This window comes from Vitis riparia, chromosome 2 (assembly GCF_004353265.1).
Source record: "Vitis riparia cultivar Riparia Gloire de Montpellier isolate 1030 chromosome 2, EGFV_Vit.rip_1.0, whole genome shotgun sequence".
Classification (NCBI taxonomy): Eukaryota; Viridiplantae; Streptophyta; class Magnoliopsida; order Vitales; family Vitaceae; genus Vitis; species Vitis riparia.
The window spans coordinates 13,954,715-13,965,583 of record NC_048432.1 but is presented as its reverse complement, the minus strand read 5'-3'; the positions used below and the strand labels follow the sequence as shown (position 1 = coordinate 13,965,583).

The 10,869-nt window shown below is 37.6% G+C and overlaps 1 protein-coding gene across 2 annotated transcripts; it reads right to left on the bottom strand.

Moving 5' to 3' along the window:
- Positions 1 to 23: 23 nt before the first annotated feature.
- On the bottom strand, positions 24 to 10,407 carry LOC117928388. Of its 2 annotated transcripts, none has more exons than XM_034848280.1 (2): positions 9,457 to 10,407; positions 24 to 1,723 (listed from the first exon to the last, which is right to left on the bottom strand). In XM_034848280.1, exons 1-2 carry the CDS (start codon positions 10,297 to 10,299, stop codon positions 251 to 253), a joined length of 2,316 nt encoding a protein of 771 aa, XP_034704171.1. In that variant the 5' UTR covers positions 10,300 to 10,407; the 3' UTR covers positions 24 to 250. The 2 variants fall into 2 exon arrangements, with proteins under 2 accessions (XP_034704171.1, XP_034704178.1); XM_034848287.1 differs by having other exon boundaries at positions 24 to 1,708.
- Between the last annotated feature and the right edge of the window lie 462 nt (positions 10,408 to 10,869).

Genomic DNA, 10,869 nt, shown 5'->3' with positions numbered 1-10,869 from the left:
CGATGCATGGAAATAGAATATGATATCATAAGACATCACTAGGGGGTGAATCATTCTTTGTCTAGTAAATGTTAATTAATAAAGGAGTTTGCAAGAGCATGTTTGTATCTTAAACCTCAATTCCTCGAAAGCAAATAGCTCAAACGAACCATCCTGAGAAACTGTATGGGAAAAACAAATATAAAGAGCATTTTTGTGGATTGAACCTACAAGGAACACAAAGTGATGTTCGCCACCACCACATTCCTTCTTACTCAGCTGCTCCTTCCTCTGGTTGTATGTCCGGTCCTGGCACATCGACATGATCAGCAGTGACTCCATGGTCTGGGAGTGGAGCAGCTTCATGTGTTGCAGCATATACCTGCTCCACCACAGGACTCGGCCCGTTGCCTCCAGATTCTGAAATACCATTCACATGATTCATCTCCGCAGTCAGAGGCTCCTCCTTCCTTCCAGATTCCACTCTGGCAAACTGCTGCTGAGGTTCATGGACCACTGAGACAACTGCCTCGCTACCAGATCCAGGATGGGCTTCAGACCCCTGAGGAATGGCATTTTGTTGAAACTGAGTAACTGCACCCGCAGCAGGTGGTGCTGCTTGGTGAGCTTGTGGAGGCATATAAGGGCCTTGTGGAGGAAATGAGCCCGGAGGGCTGTAGAAGCCTTGTTGTTGATGGCCTTGAGGATGTAAAAGAGTTTGTGCAATTGGATTAGGAGGATACAAAGCCTGAAGCCCCATTGGCCCATACATAGCTTGGTGACCCTCAAATCGTTTTAGCTTTGCAATGTGCTTCTTACCAGAGAGATGGCGATCAAAGACCTCCTGTGTGTCACACTTAACATTGCACAAGTCACATATTAGGGGAATCACCACTTTAGGTTTAGGAGGTTCGATTGATCGCCTTGGTGCTTCAAACATTTTCATACGCTTCCCACCTCGACCGCCCCGCATCCTGCGCTTCATACCATGCCTCCAATTGTCGAAGTGCTCCATCCTAGGCTTACCCACTTGTGAATCCGGACGCTCCTCCATGGGTTTTTCAGGCTGTTCCACAATATCATTTTGCTGTTCACCTACCATCTCATTTTCATTGGCAATTGCTTCACTGGGTAAGTTTTTTTCTGGGTTCTCTTCACCTTCCTCGTCACTTTCCTCTTCACCTTCCTGGGCAATCTCTGGCTGGAACTTGGACTCACCCACAGGCTCATTCGATATTTCAGTCCCAGTAAGGTTAGCACTTTTCAGCTCTTCAATTCTCTGCAGGTTCTTTTTATGTCGTTTTCCATTCTTGTGCTGCTCAAGGATTTCCAAACTAGTGCAATCAACCCTACAAAGCTCACACCATGCCACCTGTGAGGGTTGCCAGTTTGGAGCTGAATCCCCTGGTGCCGCTGTTGATGGTGATGTCTCTGCCAGCACTACAGCTTCACCTGCCTCTTCAGGTAGAACACCTGAGGGCTCTCCCTCTTCTTCAGGCAATTCTGCATCCTCAACTGCAGCAGGCTCTGGATGTGAAGATGATGCAGCATATGGTGTGAACCGCCTTGAACCACCCCTGCCCCGACCCCGACCCCGACCACGGAAAGGCGGACCAGAGCCACCACCTCTAAACGGGTGGCGGGGGCCAAAACTTCCCCTGCCACCCCCTCTAAATGGTCCACCACCACCACCCCTTCTACCACCACCCCTGTAAGGAGATCGCCCAGCCTGCAAAATAAGTCTCTAAAGGTTTTCAAGAATATAAAGCTGAATCAGTCAAAGATGAGCTTGCTCAATATTGAGGGGAAAACAACTGCTCAAAAAATGATAACTTCATGCACAGAATTAAGCTATCAACACAAATTACACAAAACAAGAGCCAGCTAAAAGAACTACAGCTTTGACACTTCACCCCTAGGGTTCCATTAGGCATATTTTAAACATCTAAAAAAGCCATTCCTTTATTGTAAGGTCAAGTCAAACATATTAAGAGAACTATCTTCTGTCCTAAAACTTGTCAAGCATATATTGATGCAATATCCCAAAAAGAAGAGACAAAAAAAAAAGTATTGGTTTTAAAAGATTTAAGAGTATCAAAGGCAATTAACTTCCACATTTTCAATGCATCCATGGTGATATGAGGCCTATTGATAGCATGTGCACAAATTTATTGTTTAGAATAAGAATAATTATCCAAAAGAAGAGGTAATAAATAATTGACAAAATGCCACTGACTAAAAACAATAAAGATGATGTTACACAGGTTATGAAACAATACCATCTAAAATGTTGAGCAAAACATGACATATTCCAAATATCAGGGAAATAACAGCTAAGGAATGATTTCATGTTCATGATTCCATGTGGTGCCAAATGCAAACGTGCATTAATTCCACCACAAGGTATGAGTCAGCATCACCAGAAGGAAACAATTTTTCAGTGCAAATGGAATATATAGCAAAGAAGGTATATCAAGCCTACTGCGACACCATAGAGAGACCAAATACAACCCAATAAAAGGGAATCATACACAGATGCTATCCTCAAACTAAATCGCCCTTCCTCAAAGTAAACCACAAAAGGACCTTGATCAGTCTAGTTCTTTCTTACAAGAATGAGAACAAACTCTACACAGATTGAATTAAGTTTAGCATAACTGAAATTTCTTAATCAGAACCAACTGCAAGATTAACTGAAAGTTAATATCAATGTCTGAAACGTCAGACTACATCATAAAAAATGCAAGTTGACAAACCTTCATAGCAGTAATAGCTGCAGAAGTCATGCAGGAGAAAATAAGAATAGGAATGAGTAGAGGCAAAGCTAATTGTTATATGACTATCCGAACCATGCTTAGTTCTCTGGATATATAATTATTGACTGAAACTTTGTAAACTGCACCCTTCCCAACCCTGACAACCATCCACAAACCCCAGGCCCAACATACCCTCTCCCCAAAAAGAAACAACGGATAAGTAAACATCAATTTCCATTGTGGAATCCCAATCTTAATGATGTTCATTCCCAGCTATGTGCATCACTCAGAAGAAAATCTTGGTTCAATAATAAAAAACATTACATTTTTAGAATTACAAATGATTTTTGGCAGGCAAACAAAAGATTGCTATAATGCTTAGGATTTTTTTATAAAAAAAAAATCAGAAATATGGGAACCTATAAGATTTGCCTTTTTTTAATGCCTATTAAAAAAAATACCTGCTTTTTTTCTAGAATATAAATTGAGATATCAAAGGCCCAAAATTGCACATCAGTTAGCACTATGAACATACTTAAAGCTACTGCTTTATTAGATGAAATAAGCAAAAGAATAATTTATTCATCACATACCATTGAAATAAGTAATTTACAGGGGAGGAGGAGAAGCTACTGCTTCTTTAGATGAAATAAACAAAAGAATAATTTTTTCATCACATACCATTGAAATGAGTTTTTTAAAAAAGAATTAAAAAATAAAAACTAAAGAGGAGCAGCGGCAGCAGCTAATTTCCAAAGAGATGTACCAGTAGGTGTTCAAGTGCCTAAACAAAGTCAAGCTCCAGTGTTCTCTCTCTCTCTTTCTCCCTCCCTCCCTTTTTAGTTGGATAGGTTTCAACTTTGAGGAATTTTTGCTTGACAATAACAAATCACAGGGTTCAACATTGCTTGAGCAAGAGCACAACATTGTTGATTCTCTTCTCTTGCCAGTCCAAAACAAATACAGTGAGGGCATTTTGCAGTATGTGAACAACCAGCACAAAAGGCTCTAATAAAATCCATATTAGCAGGAAACATAAAGAAAAAACAATTCAGAAACCAAAAAAAATACTTCAAATAATGCTTAATTTAATTAGTTGAATTAGCTTTATATTTTTTGCAAATAATGGATTTTTATGTGCCAAAAAATATCATATATTATGACTTCGGAAAAGAATCAACTAGATGAACAGGGGATTCATGGCTGGGGAAGTAGATACAAGGCAACAAGCCTCTACAACTTCCAAATCCCACCCCGCAACTATGGAACCTTTCAGAATGGCGTGCTAACTCACACAAAATCCATGCTGCTTACAAACACTTAATTATAGTTACGCTTAAAATAGATAAAAAGAAAACTGAAAGATCCATACCTATTTTCTTGCAATGAATCCCACTCCAACGAGAATCCAAAACGATAAGAGGAATGATGACAACGAACAAGACAAAAGCTCTTGATTCAAACTCCTCGAGTTGACAAATGACATAGTTTGGCAATTCCTTGTCCTAATGGGATTTATCATTCTATCAACATCATCAGAATTTCATACAACTATTATAAAAAAAGTAAAGCACGCCATGCCTAGTGCTATAACCCAACCAAGCCTTGCACAATTCAAATTGGGCTCTTAGTTTGTGGAATGGGTTTGACATAAGCATGAGTTGATTCTACAATCATGGATTCATATAAACAAGATCAAGCAGTGCAAGACCAACTTGACAAGTCCACTATTTTTTTTAGCCCAAAACAAAAAAACCTTATTCAGGTAGACACAAAGCCATAACTTTATAGTCTATAAAAAGCAAGATCATGCTTGTCCATCAAAGCAATCTCGCACTTTGTTTTCATTCTTCTCTCAAACCTAAGTTGAGCACAGGATCATCATGAAAACAAGCCAACCTCACTTTGCACACATATGGCCTATTTTTCAATATCCACATGTCATATTCAAAAGTGGCACAAATGAAACCCATGTGCTCATTTCCAGCATTTTTCACTTTGAAGGACTTGCCTAGAATTGGTCTAGGGTCAAACCAAGCTGTGTACAATTTTAATAGGACGTGTACATTGTTTATTTCACAATGACAAATTAGTTTAAATATCATGGTTTATGCCAAATCTTTTCCAATAAATAATTATTTAAAAAAAAAAATTTTGATCATTCAGTCAAAACTCAATTGAACCAAGGCAATTTCACCAAAAAAAAAAAGTAGGGAAAACTAAAGAAAAATTAAAATTTTTTATAGGCAAGAATAAAATTCTTTCAAATTGACAAATCAACATATACAAGTTATTGAAAAGGCAAGCTCGCTTATTTGGACAATTAAAACGAAAATACAAATTAATCTTTTTTTTGGGATTAAAAGGGTTCATTCTTTTTCTTTTTTCTTATCCAAACCCAATTGTTTATTCTTTTTGTCAAAAAAAATATGGTTAAAAGATGGGGATAAGACCAGGACAATCATGAAAGACAAAATTCAAGTTGGTCCATCTCCAGCAGTTATGAGTTTGCAAACCATAATCAGATTCTCTTAGACAAGGAATAATTTTATACAATCTGACAACTTGTAAATCAAAATCAAGAAGATGGTAGATATGGAGAATAAGAAGCAGAAAAATTAAAGCGAGTATTTAAGGAACTTCCTCAAACAAAAGCATTTTATGTAAAATGTCAGAAGGTCACAAAAATCACTGAACAACTAAAAAAATAAATATTAAGTTTCATTTCGAAAGTAGATTTTGGTGCAGAAAATGTTTTAAACCTCATTATGTGGGTATATATATAACCTAAGCATTTAGGTAAAGGTTGTCCATTTTAATAGGCACCAAGAAAAATAAAAATTATAAACAAGGTTAAATAACCTTCTCTTATAACTCATTTGTTGTAATCCACAGCTCTAGGACCTTGCTTTAGTTTCTTAAAAAAAATGACTAAAAGAAGATAGAAGAACCAACCGTTTTTTCTCCACATCCTCAGCGCCATCATGTTCCAAAAGATTGGGCAGCATGAAGATACAAGAACGTGCGCTCCTCAAGAACTCTCAAACAAAACCATGAACAGTCCTAAGTCCAAAAGGAGAACACCTAATTTAGATCAATCCCATTAAAGATGGATTCTGAAAAAATACATGAGAGATTAACAGCAAACTGGCATGCTTTCAAAAGCAAGGGATCAATATTGGGTGTCTACAGGATGAAGGAAGCTGAAACCAAATTTTAAGAGAAAAAAAAAAATATGAGGCCACAATGATTTGGGAACAAATGAACATGAAACTAGATCCATGAACATAGAAGGATGAGCTGCAACCAAATCAAATGATGACCATCCAAACAAACAATGTGAGTCAACACAAACATCAACCCACAAAGTAAGAAAACAGAGGCATCAATTGATTTAATGAGCACATCAGAATTCGAGGGGTCATCAAGGCTCATGAAAGCTTGAGCTTTAAGTCTAGAAAGGAACAAACTGATTGATGTGCCATCTATAGCAAATACCATATTTTTCCCTTAACAACTAGAATATCTAAATCCAGAGACCATCTAGGATCACTTCAGGGTTTTATGGTCAAGCTAACAGTGCCGATCTCTTTGCTTATGATGCATTTTGAAGATTATGCTAAGTCCAATAAATATAATCGCTTTAGGCCTTATTTGGAGCACTAGAAGAAGTTTATTAGAATGGAATACAAACCATCTAGCCAATGAGGCTCATAGAATCATCAGCAACGGCAGCACCAACAGCAGCAGCAAATGCCTAAGAACATTTAAATTTCCAAGGAAATAAAAATTCTGATGAGATGGTACACTTCCAAAGAAAAAAAAACATCTTAATACCATGGCTTCCCATGGCATCCACAAAAAAAATCCTGCATCTCCATTAAGGCAAGAGATTTTCTTTCGATAGGTGGGTGTTGTCTGTTGAATCGAAAGAAAAGTTTCTTATATTAGAACTTGTAAATTAACATATAAACCAAACCTCCATCCAATTAAAAATTAAAAAAGTGATTGAACATGAACAGTTCAAATTACATTTGAGCATTTAGGTCAGCTCTTCATAACAGAGGGCATCGAATTCTGATTCCCCAACCCACCGAAGAAAGAAACTAAACAAAGCATGCAACAACTGCCAGTAACGGGAAATTAGCTCATGGTGTAAGCACAGAGTACATGAATAACAATGAATGGAAACACATGCAAGTACAAATGGTGTCTGAACTTCAACTGGAATGTTCAATTCTGATTACTATGCTTCAAAAGATATTAATGCATGCTAATTCAGACACAAGAAGCAGACAGCACACAAAATCTAACTTAATATACCAACTGCAAACCCCAAATATTTAATGTTGGCACAAATCCCAATTCCTATAGTTCTTTGAGTTGTATTACACTTATAAAAACTAGGCTTGATATTTATCTTTACACAGTTTCTGCAGATTGGGCAACTCTTCTAGAAACTCAACTGTCAATTTAGCCACCTCATGGGAGTGTTAAATTCTAGTCGAAATTTGGTGGACAGGGTCTGCTTTTATTTAACCCATTTACACTAAACTGAACCAAATTAAACATTCCCCCTACCAAAAGGGAGACTGAAAGTTGATTCATCCAGATTGGTAGGTTGATGCATGCTATTCTCTAAGCATGATGATGCAGATTTGTAACCAAAAGAGTAATCATGGTATTACGAGACCAAGGCTTGCTGGTAGAAGAAGGATGTCCTCAAGGAAGACTGGCAACTGATATGTCCAGATTGGAGAACATCATTAACTACCAAAAGTTTTGTCATCAGGGGATTGTGATATTAAAGTTAACAAGTTTTGTCATAGACTTTAATCCATGTCATTCTGTTAACATGCTAGTCAATTAATAACAGAAGTCCATTCTGTATTTTCTGTAGCTGCTTAGCCTCCAATTGGACCAACATATGAAAACATAACTATAAAAAGCAGACTTAAGAAACTTAAAACCAATATCCTACAACCACGGAGTTAAATTCTTCAAGGCACTGCATTAATATTTCCACCAAGGAACAAAGACATTAACTGAGAGAATAAAAGAAAAAAAATACTACAGAACCTAACCATGTTAGCCTAATAAAACACTAATCTAGGAAAAATAACAACAAAAAACAAGTTAAGCTTTTTCCGTTACTGTTCAGCTTAGTGAGGTCTTTGGACAGTTTTACACCAAAAGTAATTGGTTATAGATGTCAATCATCTTACTATATTCATGTACAAAACCATAAAAGAAACAATTTGTTAAACCTGATAATCTTGTCATTCTATTTGTGTATTAATCTATAAAAGTAATAACAAAAACACATTCTGTAATTCCTTTCATTGTTTGGCTGGCGGTTTAGTGGAGTCAATACATGACAATGAACATAATGATAAAAAGCAGATCTAAGAAACTCAAAACCATAATGTAGTTGTGAGAAAATGTCCTACAATCTCTGAGTTATATTCTTCAATACACCCCACAAACATTTCCATCCAACCAGAAAATACCCAAGCACCAGAGAGCTGCTATTCAACTTTATTTTTTAACTTATGGAACACTTAAAATTATGCTCAGGACAAAAGGATCTTAAATCAAGTTAATGGAAAAATCATGTAAAACGATACAAATTAGACTTATGGAATCAAAGGAAACACACTAAATGAAAACTACAAAACCTATATGCATTACCTTTACATGGGCATCATGACAGTGACCACTAAAACAAAAAAGAAAAGATACTCTGCAAGTCATAATTTTGTGGTTCGTAATAATTCAATTCAAAACTACATTTTTTCCCAAAAGTATAAAAACTTTATACTAATAGTAGAAAAGTTAAAATAATTGGCAGTATTCAAATCGTAAATTGTAATAAGCACATGATCCATTTCTAATTGCAGCTAAATTATTTCTGATGCAGTGAACATAATCAGAACAAGTAACACAAAAAAATAATAAAATGACCATATAGCTCGAAAATTTTTATTGCTTGCTGAAACCATATGTTCCATACCCCACAAGAAAACACTAAGGTAAATAACAGCTTTCACATTGATCCAGCTTCGTCACTGTATCGAATAAAGAACTGCAAATATTATCTAAATATGGAACGTTCTGATTCTACTATTTTCATTTCATCTAATCACCAAAACAAAACTTGACCAAGTAAACTCCAACTTTATCCCAAAATTCAAACTTGTCGTTTGGTAATAGTGAGAAAGAAACAAATTAACCATAGGTGGTAGGAGATTTTCTATCAGACTGTCTCACAAACACACTTCGCACTTGCCTTGTATTTTTTATTTTTTATTTTTTTAACAGTATGTATGCCCTTAATTTTTCTAAAGAAAAAAAAAATTACCTGGCAGGCACCGTATGCCAGAAAAGCAATACTGAGAAATAGTTTGCAAAACTCATCATTTTTCTTAACCAAGTTAATCAACTGTAAATTAAAATGACTGAAAAACACAAGTGACAGGTCATGGACAAATTAGATGCTACCATTTACAATAAATCCGAAATAAGGCATAAATAGATAACAAGCACGTCAAAGCACAATATTACATGTCTTAAAGAAAGCAAAAGGAAACACTTAAAAGCAGATGGAGAATTGCAACATTGAATTAAATTCATTGGAGAAAATGAATCAAACTAAATCAAAACCATAATTTCTGTAAAGGGCTAAAAATATACACAATCAAGACAACAAAGAGCACCATACCGGTGGACGCATCGGACCCCGACCATGGTGCATTGGCCCATGTCCATGAAATGCACCAGGTCCATGCCCTGGCCCCATCATGGGCCGATAACCCCCACCCTTTCCATGCCACTGCCGCGCCTGCAACCCTGCCATAGCTCTCTCAGCCGCATCCATAGTCCCCGCAAACTGCGTCAATTGCGACAATGCTGCCACTGCGGCTGCCGCGGCCGGGTTCAGCCCCGGAGTAAGTGGGAACCCTGAGCTTTGCTGCTCACCACCCCCCTGTGGATAATATGCATTCTGCTGGTGCTGCACATGCACCTGCCCATGCCCCGATCCAGCCCCACCACCCTCCACGTTCGGAGGTGGAGGTGCTTCGTGCGAAACCGGAACCCCCGGCGGCTGCACCGACCCCAATTCCTGCTGCGGCTGCGGCTGCGGCTGCTGCTGATGCGCCGGTTGCTGATACACATTGCCGTAATCCGGCTGATAATACTGGTATTGCTGTTGCTGTTGATGTTGCTGCGGGTGCTGTGATTGTTGCGGTTGTTGGTATTGATAATAAGGGTAATACGCCTGTGTAGATTGATTATACGCCTGTGCAGATTGATTATACGCCTGTGCAGATTGATTATACACCTGCGCCGATTGATTATACGCCTGCGCCGATTGATCATAAGCCTGTGCCGATTGATCATACGCCTGAACCTGAGAGGGATCGTACGGTTGCGAAGAGTAATCTTGATTTTGATGTTGCTGATACAGCTGCAGCTGTTGTTGATGCTGTTGCGCTAGTTCCGCTTGTTGATGTTCTTGGTACTGTTGCTGCTGGTACGCTTCTGTGAGAGAGGAGTGATCCATCGATTCTGGTTTCAGAAATGATTAGGCTTCTACAGGAAAATTAGGGTTTTGTGCTGATTACTTTATCTCCCCTCCACAGGAGAAAGGGGGAAGGCAAATCGCAATTAGGGTATTCGAGGGTGGGAAGTATTGGGTACTGCAACCCCTATGAACTGACATCTGTATGATTGACACGTGTCCGGTTGAGATGAAGCCTCGTGTTGTTCCTTCAACGAACTTCTGGCATGTAAAAAGGCAGTGAAATTTTTTTGTCCGATCGGTTCGTAATTTTGCCATGTCTAAAGGAATGTTTAGACATAACGCCGACTTTCTATCATTTTGAAGAGGATTCCCCTTTGCTAATTAACAAATTAATGTATATTGAAAATGTAGCTTTAAAAACGAGTAATTTATCAATAATTTAATGGTGATTCCTTTGTTGACACACGTCTCTATTATTTTACTATGATAAGAAAAAAAATTCTTGTAATTAATCAATATTTTAAAAGAATTTTTTTTTTTTCAAAATTTAAAATATGTAACTCTCCAATAATATAAGGTTTTAAACTTGTGTGGATTTATACTATCAAA